Below are 16,608 nucleotides of genomic sequence, written 5' to 3'. Positions count from 1 at the left end.
GATTTGGCAACAGCATGAAGAAAACCAAGCAAACACTGTAAGGAAGTAAAAGTTGGAGAACAATCCGATATGAAGCAATACATAAACTGACACATACACAATAAACAGTAACTTTTAAAGAATAAAGCAGCACAAACTGTGTGTACAATGTTACCATTTACTTTAAAAGACTGTTGTGTTTATCAACAAACACGGGGCAAAAGTGCTCTCAGGGAAGACTCACTTTTGCTCTAAACTCTATTCAAAGAACGTATGTTTTCAAAGAAACAAGCTCCAGAATAGAAATAACTTCCAACGATTAAAGTCCTCATGCTCTTCCAGCATGTTTAAGCTCAGTATTTTCTAAAAGGCTTCCCTCCAAAGAATATTAAGATGTAGGAAAAGAGCTCATGAATGTCCTTTATTGTAGGCAATTATAACCACATTAAGGGGTGAAACTGGCCTTTTCAAAGCAAAGGTATCAGATTTCTGGTTTTCATCAGCGGCGGTGCTCAGAGGGAAGGAAGATCTTTGACTTCATAATACTGTTCCCTAAAAACAGGTAAAACCTAAAGGTGTGCTTCTCGAATATGGGGTTGTCTGCAAAACAGAAGGATAAGGACCTGTAGCTTTAAGCTACCACTCCTAAGTTAGTTTTGCATGTGCTATGTACACATATGAATATTTTAAGCTTCCAAAATGTTTGGATTAAAGCAGTTATTTTGCAAATCTTCCATCAGGCAGACAGTTGGTGACGAGAACAGAAATAAGAAGATAAAACGACAGTGAAGCAAAAAAAATAAATATTCCCAAGGGATTGAGAATGTTCACAAGCTACTTAGCAACAAGAATTCAGGGCAGGGCATTCTAATGTTAACAATTAGAGACCTCTCAGTGCTAGCAAGTCTTGGGTCTTCTCACGGATGGAACTGAAAACTCTGGGGAGGGGGGAGGGGGGAGGAAAAAGGAAAGATGAGAACTAGCAAAAATTAACAAACATCTTACCGATTCCTTTTATTCTGTACTTGGTTTTTAGACAGTGAACGATCAATTAAATCTTTATAAATTTATAGTAATATTTTCATTTCTGATAAAAAAAACCCCACAGTAGTTGTGGTCAAATTAGAATTATACCGAAACTACCATATGCCAGAGCATCCAATCACCCCTGCGGCTGGACACCTGGCTCCCAGGCACGGAGGGCACGTGGCGATGAGGTAAGGGCCGTGTTTGCAGCAAGCGGAGTCTTTCTGATCCTCTTTACTCCTTTTTTACTTCACGACCAGTGTTCCCACTGAGCTTGAACACGGGAATCTGCTGACCATCCTCAAGCTTTAAGAAGACCTCCTGAAGGTGCCACCTGAGAGAAACCAGAAGATAGTCTCTCTACTCACATACACCAAGGCAAAAGACATGGTCAGGGGAAAAAGAAAAAAAACAGCAGTCGTTTTTTGAATAATGTCTTAAAAGTCTTCAACACTATTGTATATTGGAGCTACGTTCACAGAAGGTTTTAACATTGTAATAGGGCCTCTCACTGTTTCACCAGCGTCACTGTCACGGCAAGTTTAACAAAGAATGAATGACAGGAGAATGGAAGGGGCACCACGAAAGAGACGGCGCAGCTTATCCCCCATTTCCTAATTCACATCCACCTCCGATTCCTGGCTGGAACTCAGCCAGCAACTTCATTAATCCCAGGCTCAGGGGTCAACGAGCCCAGGGGGAAGCAGGTGGGGGTTGCCTGGGGGCCGCCTGGGCCTTTTGTCCTGGGGAATTAAAACGCATCTTGGCTAAAGAGCAAGCATCTCTGAGAGAGGCCTCCCGAGGGGGAAGTGAGTGAATGTAGCTGTTGGCAACCAGACAAGAAAAGCCAATTACTGGGGTGGAGATCTTATATAAAGAATGTGATGAATAATTCTGGAACGGGAACCCATGACTTTAGTCATTTGTCACGACCGGGAGACAGGAGTGTTAGAAGCTGTAACACAGCCGTCAGTTATCGTACATCTAGACCACGGCAACTGGAAAGTTCTTCCCAGTCAGCAATACAAGGAGAGGACAATTCAGTAGATTGTACTGGATAAAATGTCTGGACTAAGCTAAGAGCCAACACACTGGCTTGGTGTCCAGGCTGTGAAACTTTTCAAGCTTTGAAAAACAAATTCCTATTCCTGCAATCATTTCACTACAAATGAAAATGGGAATCAGTATTGTTTCCATCAGAAAGTTCCCCCCCATTCCCACCCACCTTCCCAATACCTCTGAAAGGGGGCATCTCTTGATGAGATGACATGGAGATGGCCCTCTGACTTGGGTCCAGAGACAGGAATCTTCAACTGGGGGGTTAAAAATATGAGATACAATTGGGTACATTGTTGTCCTCTAAGGAAATGAAAAAAATGTTTTTAGAGTGAACCCGAAGAAGTGCAATGATTCTTCACAGAATCGGTTGTTTTCTGAGCCTAGCTTATAGAATTGACCTGATTTTCCATCTGGCTCCATCCAAATGTCCTGCCCCTCTGTGGAGGGTTTGGCGAGGTCAATGGCAGTCCTCCTATTTGGCAAACTCAATGCCCTGAGTACTTACAATGATATTCAAAAAGCCACTGCTACAAAAGAACAAACTACAGATACATCCAACAATACGGATCTCAAAGACACGCCAAGTGCAAGACCTTACCCAAAAGTATATAATGCATGATTTCAAGTTCCGGAACACGCTAAACTAGGCTGGGAAAAAATAATAGAAAAGTGGCTGTCTCTAGGGGGTGCTGAGGGACGTGAGAGGATCAGTTGGGAAAAGCATGCGGGACTCTGACGCGATGTGAACAGTCTACATCTAGATGAGGGCTTGAGTTGCACAGGTGTATGCATTTATTAAAATTCATCAAATAAGACAGATTGGTAACTTTCCCTGAATGCAAGTTTTACCTCAAAAAAAAAAAAAAAACCATAAACAAATATTAAACTCTGGTTAATGATATGTTGCTTATGTGCTTAAATGAAGTGTATGGATGTTTGAAAATAATGTATTCATGGACAGAGATATGACTAGATGAACAGATATGGGATAAAGCAAATCAAGTAAAATATTACAGCTGACCCTTGAACAAGATTTCAAGATCTGCATCTAACTTTTGGCTTCCCCAAAACTTAACTACTAATAGCCTACTGTTGACTAATAACATAAACAGTCGAGTGACACATACTTTGTGTGTTATATGTATTCTACACTGTATTCTTACAACAAAGTAAGCTAGGGGAAAAAATGTTAAGAAAACCATAAGGAAGAGCAAATACATTTACAGTACTGTACTGTATGGAAACAACTCTGCGTATTAAGTGGGACCACGCAGTTCAAATCAGTGTCATTCAAGGATCAACTCTAGTCGTAGAATCCAAGTAGCAGTTACATGGGTGCCACAGTGTGAATTCTTTTTTTTTTTTTTAAAGATTTTTTATTTATTTATCTGAGAGAGAGAATGGGAGACAGAGAGCATGAGAGGGGGAGGGTCAGAGGGAGAAGCAGACTCCCCGCTGAGCAGGGAGCCCGATGCGGGACTCGATCCAGGGACGCCAGGATCATGACCTGAGCCGAAGGCAGTTGCTTAACCAACTGAGCCACCCAGGCGCCCCTCACAGTGTGAATTCTTTTATCTTTTATCTGTCTGTTTGAAACTTTTCATAATAAAAGAGAAAAAAAACCCCACGGTTTAAAACGAGGAGGCCCCTCACACCCCACGTGAATAAGCAGTCACCTCGTCACATTAAGGCAGTTCCTCAAGGTTCCACTTTTGGAACAGAGCCACAGCTCTTCTCGGGATTATAAAATTAAGCCTGGGTGCCTTTGGCTCAGGTCATGACCCCAGGGTCCTGGGATCGAGTCCTGCACTGGGATCCCTGCTCTGCGGGGAGCCTGCTTCTCCCTCTGACCCTCTCTCCCTGCTTGTGTTCCCTCTCTCTCTCTCTAATAAATAAAAAAAATCTTAAAAAAAAGAAAAAAAAGGCTTTAAAAAATTAAAATAAAATAAAATTAAGCAACAGAGCCCAGATTGAGCATCTCTGCGTTCTAAAAGAAAACAAAAGAAAGGTGGGGGTAAGGACAGAAGCAAGCCGGATTATGAAGAGCAGCAAACATGAGGGGTCAATGTCTGCACTTGAGACAGCTGTTCCTCCGGGGGCCGACGAGGCGCTGCACAGACTCGTTTCTTCACCGGCCAGGCCCTGCCAAAGAGTAAAGCTGAACGTCTGCTACACCAAAATGTGGGTAGGTAGTAACTACTTCGCACGCACATTCGGGAAAAAATACCCTTCGGTACGACAACTACCTCATGAACCACCGGCCCTTCTTAGCTCTGGACAAAGTACACGAGCCACGAACAGGACTGTGGGAGAAACCGGCATGTGTTGTAGACACAAACAGCTGAGGTAAAGGAAGGAGGTGAAGACTGCCGAGAAGATGTCGCACGTGCTCCATAAACCGAAGCACAAGAGCTGGTGTAACAGGCGGCCCCGGGGCAGCAGCCCCGAACTCCCGTCACTCCGGAGCCACAGTGTCTGCCAAGCAGCAGAAGCCCGAAGCCAGGACCACGCCGACGCCGCCACGGGTCTGCAGGAGCCCAGGGTGAAGTGCTCTCGGCACCACACTCTCGGCGTGGGCCAGAGGGGAAGCTGGACCCGACCAGCAGAGCTTCCCCAGCACAGCCCCCATGGTGTCAACCACCCATCGGGGCACCAGACCACAGAACTGACGCCGCATCAACCGCCCTCCGCTGCGTGCCCGAGCATCAAAGCCAGGCCCTGTGCTCTGTGCCGGACGCACGGTGAACAGCCAGACCCCACCCTTGGCCTTTCCAGGTTCTTGTGCTTGCGGGGATCCGGCCGATGGGGACACACAGAGGAGCCATACCACGTGGTGTGAAAGGCCTGATGCCATGTGGCCCGCAGTGGGCACCCTAGATCTGCCCGCCCCCTCCCTTTTCTCCTCCTGGGCTCCTCCTCTCACGGAGTGGTACCGCCACCTGTCCACTCACCCGTCGGGCACTAAAGCGTGACCTCTGACCCACCCCTCTCCTGACAGAACCAAGCCACAGCTCTGGTTCATGCTCTCACCGCCACACCCCTGCATGACACACTGCTTTCCTGTCAATCAGCATGCACTTACCTTCTTTTAAAGCTAGATCAACTATTTTTATCAAAATCTTGAGCACGAATGGCTTTTGTAGGAAAAAAAAGCCCGATGAAACTATTCCCATTAAAAACATTACTAAAAATAACAGTAACAACAAAAAAACCCCTAGATCAGAGCATCTCACTCTTATCCTTAAAGTCCTCATGGCTTCTGCTGGCCCCGAATCAGGTGCGCACACTTCCCACGATGACGTCACGGCCCCGCAGCGCAGCCCATGCTCCCCCCGCACCGCGCCCGGCAGCCTGCCCCTCCGCTGAGTTCACATGGCAGCGAACACAGCCACCTGCCTTCACGGGCATGCTGCTCCTTAGCCTGGCACTCTCTTCCCTACACCAGTATCCCAGCTTGCTACCTGCTCCCTCCTGGGCCACTGCTACAGCGTTTGCTTCACCCGGCCTTCCTTGGAAGTTTTAAACTACAGCCCTTGAAAGCCTTCGGCATCTCTGCATTCCCCATAGAGCCCAGAATCATTCCTTTAACTTGACGCGCACTCAAAACATGTTTGTTAAACAGACGAGTAAGTGCGTTTCGTATTCAGGTGACTCTATCAGCTGAACTAGAAAAGACAAGACATAACTGAGAAAATGGACTGGCACTCCACGGAAGCAACGCAAGTAAATGAGAAAACTGCAGTTTAAAGAGCTGCTCACACTTGAACGAGCACTGACTGGCTGCAGATGGGCTTCAAGTTCAAAGCTCACGCTGCGGCCCACCACCATGGCCACTTCCCTACAACCTGCAGTTCAAGACGGTGACCCGAGCCAGAACACCGCCTGCCCCGCCGCACTGATTCCTCAGAAAGGAAGACGAATATATGAGAGTACATCAATCCGTAGTGCTCTTATAGAAGGTGCTCAGTAATTTACTTAGTGGATTTTCTCATCCCGAATCCACACTCCAGCTCCCTCCAAGACTCTCCCCGGATGAAGGCAGCCCTCTCCCCGACTTCCGTAGGCACCCAGCCTGCGGGCTGCAAGGGAAGCACGTTACCTGGGCTTCAGCAATGTCCACGAAGTTGTACTTGTCAGTGAGGCGGAGACAGTGGACATTGAGGGGAGTGCCCAGGGCTTCCAGGGCCTCGGGGTGGCCGTGCAGCTGTTCCAACGCCTCCTGGTAATAGGAAGCCTTGGAAAAAGCCTCTAAAGGGGAAAGACAGTTGTTACATTTACTTTTCTGTTTTAAACTTGGTCAGACAGACTCTCTGTAGAAAGTTAGAGGAAACAATTCATGTACAGCATGGAAACAGAAACAAATGTGAAATTTCTGGACGGAAAAATAATTAGGGACGGTTAACTCTAAGCTGTCCATCTGAGAGAAAGTCAGTACCTGCAGGAATGTGGCAGATAAACCTGAGCGAGGTACTTGATCTTTCTGTGCCTCAGTTTCTCCATCTCTCATTTCCCGCCTCATTTCTTCATCTAAGGGGTTGGATCTTCTCTAGCTTTCCTTTCAGTTCTAAGGCCCTATGACTCCATGACTTGCTCAAAGTGACACGGCTAGTTTGCGGCAGAGCTGGGGCCCAAACCCATGACTCTGGACTTCTAAACACTGTTCCCTCCACTCAGATGAAGGTCCTGATAAACCAGCATAAAATCAGACAGACCACAACTTCAACAACAACAAAACCCTTGAGCCAAGAAACAGACACTGAAAATGCTCACTTGTCAAAGTTTTTAGATTTAAGGCAACATTTCCTGTAGGTAAAGCTTTTAAACTTTATCTCTCAGTCTCAGGTACATACACCTCTTGGCCCAAAGGCTACTAGTAACTCCAGGAAGCATCTCTCTAAAGGTGGAAGGTAGACAAGCTGCCCTTGTAGGGTAGGCTTCCCAAGCAGGGCTTGCAGTTAGGCCACAAGCAAGAGCTTCCCAGCCTGAGCCTGGAGATGCCAGGGAGAAGCTCCTCCTGGGCTGCTTCCCAGCAGTGGGCTTGCAGGGGCTTGCAGGCGTGAACAGGTGCCAGCCAAGACAGGAAAAGGAGGATGGGTCCAGATTTCCATGGTTAGACACTGTTCTCAATATTCCATACATCTCACAGTTCTCAGTATCCCACAGGTTGTGAGCTTTATTATAAAACCACCTCATGCACAGGCACTGATATTATCCCTCATCACACAGATAACTGAGGTGAGAGACCCCCCAACGAGGCCACACGGCCAGTGCAGAGATTCAGCTGTCTCTACTGGACGACGCCAGTCTCCTCGGTGGGGGGAAGGTCGGCAGTCACTGGACCCACAAAATGGGGTTGTGCCCTGTCCCCATCCCTTAGGCAGAGGGGAGAGGAGACGGAGGTATTCCAGTCTGAATTATCCCTGGCAGTGCTCATCTCAGGCCACCTCAAGACTCAGGGACCTGTGGGCCAACTCCGAAGGAAGGTGGGGAAGAATGTACACAGAGGCCACTGAGCTGTCTTTGCCGGTCTGCTGGTGATACTCACATCCTGGCAGGAAGTGAAAATGGCACAGAGTCAGGGTGAGAAGCCAAGCTGGGCAGGCATAAAGGATCTTCAAAGAAAGTCAGTCTAGAAAAAAACTGCCGCTGCTTTGCAACCAATAGCATTGAAATGACCTTAAATGTCTTGGCTGCCCACAGTAATTGTGGCCTGTCTTTACAAATTCAGATCTGGGTGCAGTGGGGCTGGAAGCGGCTTCTGTCAGGATTTTGCATCCTGGACTCTGCTTTTATTTTCTGCTCTCACCAGAGTCCCTTGCTCAAGGTCCCCTCCTCCACTCAATCAATAGCAGAGAATGGCAGGGCAAACAGGCTGACAACACTTGAGAAACAGCCAGTTTTCCCCACCTGTGAACCATCTGGTACTCCCCTTCCCTCTCTTCTTTATATCATCTCAGAAATCTGAAGGGATCTCTCATGTGCGCACCGGAGTGAAAGCCCATCTTGCTTTTTACAAGGCTTCTGATGCAAACGAAGCCTGGTCCTTTTATATGCACGTGTAGTTCCAGGAAAAACTGGGATCAGAGGATAAGCAGGAAGCTATAGCCAATGGGAATGGTGTACCGGCTTCTAAAAATAGCCCTCTCCTCCTCTCTCTAATCTGCCGAAAGCATCTGAAGTATTTCCTTTGATGGAGGAGCAGGGGTGAGAGAGCTAGGAGGAAGCCTGCCTGGGGCGGCTTGGTCTGCTGGATACTTACTTTGTATCAGGTAGTATGTAAGGGTACAGGTCCCACTGGCCACCACGCTGGAATAAAAGACCAGTTTCCCCTGAGACCATGGCATTTTGCTTCCTGGAGACTTGAAAACAAAAGACATGAATTTATTGTTAAATTCAGGTTTCTGCCTAGGGCCTTTGCCTGGATGGGGCCCCACAGAGAAAGGAAAGCTACAGAGGAAGCCAGTCAGGAGGCGAGGCCACCTTCCCTGTTTGCTTCCTTTCAGAAAGCCAGGGCTGGTTCTGGAGCCAAAGCAGAAGTGCCCTCCCAAGAGTGGCCCACATCCAGGACCCAGGCCGTGGGGGCGATGGCTGAGCACAGAGCAAGCATTCAGCCCTGTTGTCTTTTCGGACAGAACCCAGCCTGTGTGCCAAGTCCTGCGTGGCCAGGAAGCACAACCACTTTGTCTCATGCTGGCTGGTAAACAGGAAGCTTATCCTTTTGTAGCAATAGTTGGTCTGATGAGCCTACGAATGGGCCGGCGTGGTCACTGGCTGCTTTCTTTCATATTTTGAAAAATGTCCCACCCCCTGGATGAGGAAACTGTGGTCATGACTTTCAGGATGAATGAAGAGATGGAGAGGAGCCAGCTCAGCCGAGTCAGCACACCACACCCACCCTGGCCTTAACTCCTGCCTCCTGAAGGCCTGGGTGGGGCTTGGAGCAGCACCTGGGCCTCAATGGCACCCATTAGCCTCCTTCCCGGCGGCATGTAACCACTGCTCACACCTGGCCAGGGCCTTTCTGCGAAGCTGTAAGATACCCGGCCATAAAACAGAGTAGGACACTGGCTTCGATCCGGGTCACCATTCAAATGCCCACAGGACCACACAAGTCACATAAATGAGAGCAGACACTGAAAAGTGAGGAGCGCATGGCCCAGCCAAGGGACAGCTTCAACCCGGCTCCAGCTGACAATGGTTAATGTGGGCCAAATCTGAATGGATCTTCCAGTATTTCAAGAGGTCTTTTATGGGAAACTGTTCTAATTCTAAATGTAGACAACCAACTGGAAAAAAAAAAAAAAAAAAAAACCCCAACAAAATGCCTATGAGTCAGATTCTTTCTGTAGGTTTCCAGTTTGCTTTGACCACGAACGCTGCATCGGGGCACCCTCACCCTCCGTGAGATTTAGGTAAATTCCTCTGTCTTTGTTGATATTTCTCCAAAAAGAAATGAGATTTTGGACGGAGATGGAAATCCCAGTTTATATAAAGGGAAAGATGAAGTGTTTATGTCCCCATTTGAAGATTTAACCTTAGATTTTATGTGCTTCTTTAGGACAAAGCCTTTGATGGGATGTACAGGGATCCAAGGCATCGCCGTGCAAGAGAACTGGGCATCATACTAGGTCCTCCGCCGGCTGGACCTTTGAGTCAAGGTATCTATATTCTCACCATCCCCTCCTTTACCTTCTAGAATACAGAGCGTAGTAACTACAGTCTGCTTATCATTTCTGAAACCTGTAGGGACATGAATCCATAGGCCTGTTGGAGAAAGTTCCTCATGTGGATATTCTTTCTGGGACCTGAGAACTCAACACACCCTCAGATAGGGCTAAAGTTTACCAGTTCTACACGAAAATAACATCAAACTGAGGTTTATGTATGGAAAGGATTTTCATCAACAGATCAAATTAGGGAGGGTGAAGCTATAGATCATCCTCATATTAATTTACTTATACGCAGTTTTATTCAACTAAGAGAAGGCTGTTGAAACCCCAGACACATGCAGTAGGACTGCTGTGACAGTTTTGGCGGTGCTGGGTAGTGTGTAAGAATATTTACCAGAGTTGCATGTAAGTCAATTACAGCAATGTGATCTGGGAAAAGCCATTCAGTCTCATAATGAAAATGGTCAGAGCATCTCCAAAAAATGCATGAATCACATCTTGCTTAATGTGAAGGACAGTTCAGGAGGGTGGGGTAGTGAGCGTGACTCACGTAGAACCTCCCCACAAGGCTGTAGTTTCTAAAGCTGGCAGGAGGCCTGGGGGGAAAGTGTCCTGAAACAACGCAGAGAATGGCCATCCCACCTCTCGTGTGAAGTTACAGTCACAAGTGGACACTAGAGACCAGGAAAAACTCGAGTTGTTGAGGGAGCAACTTACATCTACTGTCTAACTTGAGAACACTCCGGCGGGTTCTAATGGGGAGCATGGCCCCAGAACGTTCATTACCTTTGCCACTTCACAGCACAGCCTTCTTGAAAATCATCAAAGGAAAGTTGCTCTGCAATTAGATAAAGATTTTACATTAAAATCACTCTCCAAACCCAATTCTCTCTGATTTCCAGTTTTAAGACAGCCAAGATTTATTACCAATCCAAGCCTTGCAACATGAATAAGAAGTTAGGTTTAAATTTCAAAACAAGCCTTGTCTGTAAAGGGCCCTGGTTTCCCCCCCTTTCTCCTCTGCCGTATTAAGAAGAGACAACAAAGCCTGCTCTTTCCTGTGTGTGTGCTATGTATCTCTTGCAGCAATCAGAAAACTGGTGTGGGAGGGGCAGGACCCGCGGCAGGTGTTTGACCACAGTGCGCATAAGCCTGGGGCCAGGCAGCCGCCCACCAAACTGAGACGCTATCAATAGAAGCTGTACACCATGAATTAAAGACAGTTTCTCAGGGTTAAAAAGAAACAACAGTGTATTAAGTGTGTGCACAGACTTTAATAATAATGATAATAGGTAACACATATCTCTCACTATTAGGTACTTGGCACCTATATTCTAAGCACTGTACATACATTCATTTAATTTTCCCAATCACCCCATGAAGCAGGAACTACCGTTATCATCCCCATTTAACAGATCAGTAAACTGAGGCACAGAGAGGTGACGTAGAGTGCCCAAAGTCACAGCATATTGTCTATGTGGTAGAACTGGGACTCAGACCCAGGCAGTCTGGCCCAGGATCTGTGCTCTGAACCACCATGATACACTGACTTTAAGATACCTGCTGATTTCAGAAACACTGAAATGTAAAAAAATAAATACGTCTCCGAATATACTCATAATGTTCAGGGCCTTTCCTGCTATCTTTCGTGATAAGAACATGGCATGTACTTGTATTTTCACTCTTTCTTTTCTTTAGCAAATGGTTGCAGAGGGCCTGCTCTGGTCAAACAGTGCTGAGGGGAATCTGGATGATTCACAGAAGGGCCATCAAGGTCAACTGTGCAGTTCAGCGCAGCACAATCCTCACAGGCTGCCATTTCCAGGTCAAACATCTTAGGCTCCCATTTATTAAAAAGGCAGTTTTCCAACAGTTGGAAGTTCTAGAAAGTGACTTGAGGAAGGGGCGGGTGCCTTTTTCTAATTTGCACAAAGGAGCCTCCAGGCGAGCCACAGCCTGGTTAGTCAACCAGACATGTGCACCAGGGGAGGAAGTGACATCCAGGAAGCGGCGGCCTCTGCCTAGAGGGGATCAGCAAAGGGTTCACAGAGGAAACCGACTCAGCAGAGAACGCAGGGAGACGGGCTTCAGATCAGTGGAAACAGAGCAAAGGCCCAGCAGCAAAACACACACACACACACACACACACACACACACACAAAAACCAAAACAAAACGGAAATACAGAAGTACAGGGGAGTGGGAGGGGCTTGAGCCACAGGACATTGGTCGGGAAATGGAGGCAGTTCCTGCTAATAGAGCCCATCCACCCTGAGCTGCTGGGCTCTACCCCGCAGATGAGGGGCTGCAGACAGGAGGCGGACCAAGGCAGCAGGACCAGTCAGAAGACCTAGGACAGAGAGCGAAGTCAAGAGCTAACACTGAGGTTGGAAGAGTATATCAAAAAGGCAGTTTCTTAAAATATTTATTTACTAATTGGTATATGAGCTCATTCTCAAAAGGATGATAGGGCTAACAAGGATGTGTATTTTAGAAGAAAAGAGAAAAGCTGAGGAAACAAAGCCAAATACATAATAATTTTAAGAAAAGAAACAGAGTTGAGGTAAAGTTAGTGCACAAAATTACATTCTCTCATGCACTAGACATTTCTTCAAGGCAGCCAAAGATTTGACACAGAGCTTCCTATCTGCTTGGCAGGAAGGGAAGTCTGAGCCATTACAAGGACTGGAGTGCCCATGGCGTAACGGGAATCAGCAGCTGAGGAGGAATACACTTCCTAATACACCAGGCTGAGAAAGATCTCTCCCATACATGCTCAGCAATGGAGTCTCTGAAGTGGCTAGTGTTGCAAACAACATCCCCAGATCTTTTTTTTTTACAGTACACAACTTCCAAAGAACTACCTTTTTTTTTTTTTAGTAACATCCCATAATAAAAGCCACAATCACAGTCCAAGAAAAAACATAAGCAAGTGGCCACAACAGTGAGGCCTAAGTGGGAAGCTCTGATGGGCTACCTTGACTCAAAGGAGAAATGAGGCAGTCATGACCGACCTGGTTTCTGTGTGTGAAAGTGAGGTGAGGGATGTGGGAGTGGGGCTGGGGGCGGGGGGGTTGGGAGGAATGGGGACTCAGCCCCTGCTCCTTTTAATCAGCTTCATCTGATTCACCTGCCGCATCAACTGTCTTGAAGAAAGTGTTCAGCAACCCCCAACCTCACACACAAAAATGCAAAAAGGCACGGCAGAGAACTAGAGATAGATGATAGGCTACCTCCAGGATTGTTCATTCTAGAACTAAGCTTTTGAGAACTGGAAATTTTTAAATTTGATGTGAAAATCTGCAAGAAACTCAAATGCAGTTACTAATGCACAGTCGATTAAGGGAAGATTTTTTGCTTTACAGTTAACTAAGAGGCAAGGATTGTGACGCATTTTGAAAATTAAGTTGGTTAGCCACAAGAAGGTAGAACAAAGTACAGGCAAGCTCTCTCCAGAAAGCAGTCCTAGTAGCTCTGCTCTGACACACAAAGGGTGACTTGGGCCCCAGTGGCTTACAAACTTTCTAGAACGCCTTTCTAGAATCAAAGGGCAATCTGTGAAACAGATGCTGACAGAGCTGCTCCAGCCAGCACGGGGCTGGAGGGCCCTCCTGTCTGCCTCCCTCTGAGCCCCCAACCCGATGAAGGTCTGCAGGAAATATCATGAGGGGGATAAACGAAGCAACCAAGGGGTTCAAGCCATAGGCAGGATCTAACCAGGGAAGCATGAAAGCAGTCTGGTGGTACAAATCAAGCTGGGCTGCACATCAGATTCATCTGAAGAGCTTTAAAAAAAAAAACAAAAAACCCAAAAAACAAAACACAGATGTCCAGGCCACTCCCCAGATGAATTAAAACAGAATCCATGGGGGTGGGATCCAGGCCCAGGTGATCCTAGTATGCAACCAAGCTTAGGAACCAGCGGTCTATAGGAACAAAGCACAGAAAGTCAGTGGTCCGGTGATCCTACAGGGAGTCCTGGGAAGTCAGAGACTAGAAACAGCTCTTCTCTCCATGCCACACACACCACCTACCCCCATCACATCTTGAGAGATTCAGAGCCTGTGGCAGTAAATGGAATGGACTCCTCTTCCCAAGGATTCTGGCACTGGACAAGAGGCAAACGTCCCCAGGGGGCCAGGTCAGGTGGTGGGAACCTCAAGCAGAGATTTGCAGTCTGTGAGATAAAATCCCTGTGCTTAATAAAAGTTCAGCTCAGGAGGCCCTCACAGTGAGACAATAATCCCAAAACCCAGCTGAGGAAGATGGACCAAACTACAGATAAAAATCCTTGATTTTTAACAGGCATTTTTCTCACACTGTATATTCCTGAAAATCAGGTTGTCTTACGAGCTGAATCTCTGTAGTAAAGGGATTCTTTCCTCTACACCACCATCCCCAAATTGTTAAAACCATGCTTACCTTAGTATGTGGGCATTACAGGCAGCCGAAGTGGAGAAAGGCCAGAAGCCTAGACATGAACCCAGAGTCATGCGACCTTCCCAGCAAGACTCAACATCCCACGGTTCTCTCTAACTCTGGGCTTTGCTAGGGGAGACCCACTCCAGAAATAATCTACACACTCACTTATTTTCCTCTGGATGACATATGGCTGGCCTGGCTTGTCCCACATCTGAGTGACTACTAATACCAAGCACAATGCAGAATATTTTATATGCACTACTAATACAGTTATCTATGTAGGGTAGGTATTTTTGCCTTTTTTGAGCTAGGAAAAAAGCCTCAAGAAAGGTTCTGAAACAGCTCATCTGTTCCACAGCAGAGCTATTATATGCATCTGTCTGATCCCAGAGGCCACGTCTTTTTTCCACTAAGTAACAAAATCCATGTTTCAGACCATAGGTTGCAGAACAATCAGCTTCCCACGTAGGTGGTATGTGCTGTCCAAAAGCCAATCCAAAAGTTCACATGTGCCGTCTTGTAGGAAGCAAGCAAAGCATCACTATCCTGGGAAATGGTTTAATCAATATATCCCCAAGTTGTAATTTTAGGGCTCAAGACAAAACAAAGACATATAAAATCTATTTAGAGACTACAGGAGGAGGAGGAGAGACAGATCTTCCCTGTTTGTTGAATGACACTGTCCATTGGTACCACCTCCTGAGGACTACATATCCTTCCAGCCCTTATAAAATCAAACCATTAGGGGTACGGGAAGAGAAGGGACAGAATCGATGCCTAAGAAAAGAGAGATGAAAAAATTAAGTCAATAGGAATTTAAATTAGAATGAAAGGATAACAAACAAAATCAAAAAGACAAAAATAAGAAAAAAATACGATTTTAAGAAAAAAGTATGAATAGCAAAATTAAGAAATAAAAGACGGTAAACTTTAAAAAAAGGAATGTATTACACTTGAAATAAGGGAGACAAAAAGGCTAATACCAAAGAACAAAAAGATAAAAGCATGGAAGTAAATATATGAGATTAAGAAAAAATTAAAAGAACTTAAATGTTCTCACCAAAAAAAAAAAAAGATAAATATGTGAGGCGATGCATTTATTAATTAACTTGATGGGGGAATGTACACTTTAAGTATCTTACGATTTTATTTGTCAGTTATACCTCAACAACAACAACAACAAAGACGTGATGATGTTGACATGAGGCCACCAGGCTGGAGCTCTAATCCAATGTGACACCAGGGATGCGTGCACAGGAAAAATACCATGTGAAGAGGCAGTAAGAGGGCTACCTACAAAGCAAGCAAAGAAGCCTCAGAAGAAACCAAACCTGCCAACACCTTGATCTTACACTTCTAGCCTCCAGTACTGTGCGAAAAAACTTTCTGTTGTTTAAGCACCCACTTCCACAAATGAAAATGAAGTTGAGCATTTAAAAAATTAAGCATAAAAATGTTACTGCCAGATTTTTAACTAGTTTTGGCTTTCAAGTCTTAGAATAACTGAATGCTTCTAACAGAAAATCTTCCCATAACCTTTTATTTTTTATTTTTTAATTTAAATCCAATTGTACAACATAACGTACATCATTAGTTTCAGATGCAGAGTTAGGTGATTCACCAGTTGCATGTAACACTCAGTGCTCATCACATTACGTGCCCTCCTAAATGCCCATCACCCAGTTGGCCCATCCCCTCTACCCACTTCCCCTCCAGCAACCCTCAGTTTGTTTCCCAGAGTTAAGAGTCTCTCATGGTTTGTCTCCCTCTCTGATTTCTTCCCATTCAGTTTTCCCTCCCTTCCCCTAAGATCGTCTGCGCTATTTCTTATATTCCACATATGAGTGAAACCATATGGTAATTGTCTTTCTCTGACTGACTTATTTCACTCAGCTCCAGTTCCATCCATGTCAATAGAAACGGTAAGATTTCATCCTTTCCGATGGCTAATATTCCACTGTATATATATATACTACATCTTCTTTATCCATTCATCTGTCAGTGGACATTTGGGCTCCTTCCACAGCTCGGCTATTGTGGACATTGCTGCTATAAACATTGGGGTGCAGGTGCCCCTTCTTTTCACTACATCTCTATCTTTGGGGTAAATACCTAGTGGTGCAATTGCTGGGTCGTAGGGTAGCTCTATTTTTAACTTCTTGAGGAACCTCCATAGTGTTCCCATAACCTTTTATTTGTAACAGGCCGATCAAGAGGCAAGCAGCCTGGCATGAGGGACTTCCCCCACCCCTTTGTTTAAGCTGAGTTAAGAATGTTAATAAAAGGCTGTCCAATAGTCTTTCTATCTAAAGTATCTGTTAGTGACCAGAGGGAGACCATGACTACCTGGAGAAAGGGCCCCAGTGCCAACAAAAATAATTAACATTTTTAAAATATTAATATAATGTAAGATAAAAAAAGACAACAACTAGTTTAAGAGAGCACCAGGCTAC

At 45.8% G+C, this 16,608-nt stretch overlaps 1 protein-coding gene and 1 long non-coding RNA gene across 15 annotated transcripts in view; one reads left to right on the top strand and one right to left on the bottom strand.

The window, feature by feature from the left end:
- Positions 1 to 375: 375 nt before the first annotated feature.
- The window catches only part of COA1 (cytochrome c oxidase assembly factor 1), a 107,120-nt gene continuing 90,887 nt past the window's right edge, over positions 376 to 16,608 (bottom strand). For 10 of the 14 annotated variants that reach the window (XM_036079928.2, XM_036079927.2, XM_078059952.1 and 7 more), the window contains 5 exons: positions 10,521 to 10,572; positions 8,324 to 8,423; positions 6,164 to 6,312; positions 2,242 to 2,318; positions 376 to 1,339 (listed from right to left, as the gene is read on the bottom strand). In XM_036079928.2, the coding sequence (XP_035935821.1) occupies positions 1,240 to 1,339; positions 2,242 to 2,318; positions 6,164 to 6,312; positions 8,324 to 8,408 (411 nt within the window). In that variant the 5' untranslated portion in view covers positions 8,409 to 8,423; positions 10,521 to 10,572 and the 3' untranslated portion in view covers positions 376 to 1,239. Of the gene's footprint in view, positions 1,340 to 2,241; positions 2,319 to 6,163; positions 6,313 to 8,323; positions 8,424 to 10,451; positions 10,573 to 16,608 lie in introns of all 14 variants that reach the window. The other 4 variants (XM_036079915.2, XM_078059950.1, XM_078059951.1 and 1 more) reach the window with 2 other exon arrangements.
- LOC144379714 (uncharacterized) lies at positions 8,712 to 15,580 on the top strand. Its single transcript, XR_013443055.1, has 3 exons — positions 8,712 to 9,476; positions 9,623 to 9,722; positions 15,313 to 15,580. It is a non-coding gene; the product is annotated as an uncharacterized LOC144379714 (long non-coding RNA).

Source organism: Halichoerus grypus, chromosome 12 (genome assembly GCF_964656455.1).
Source record: "Halichoerus grypus chromosome 12, mHalGry1.hap1.1, whole genome shotgun sequence".
NCBI lineage: Eukaryota > Metazoa > Chordata > Mammalia > Carnivora > Phocidae > Halichoerus > Halichoerus grypus.
The sequence above is the reverse complement of the archived record's forward strand: the minus strand, read 5'-3'. Positions and strand labels throughout refer to the sequence as shown.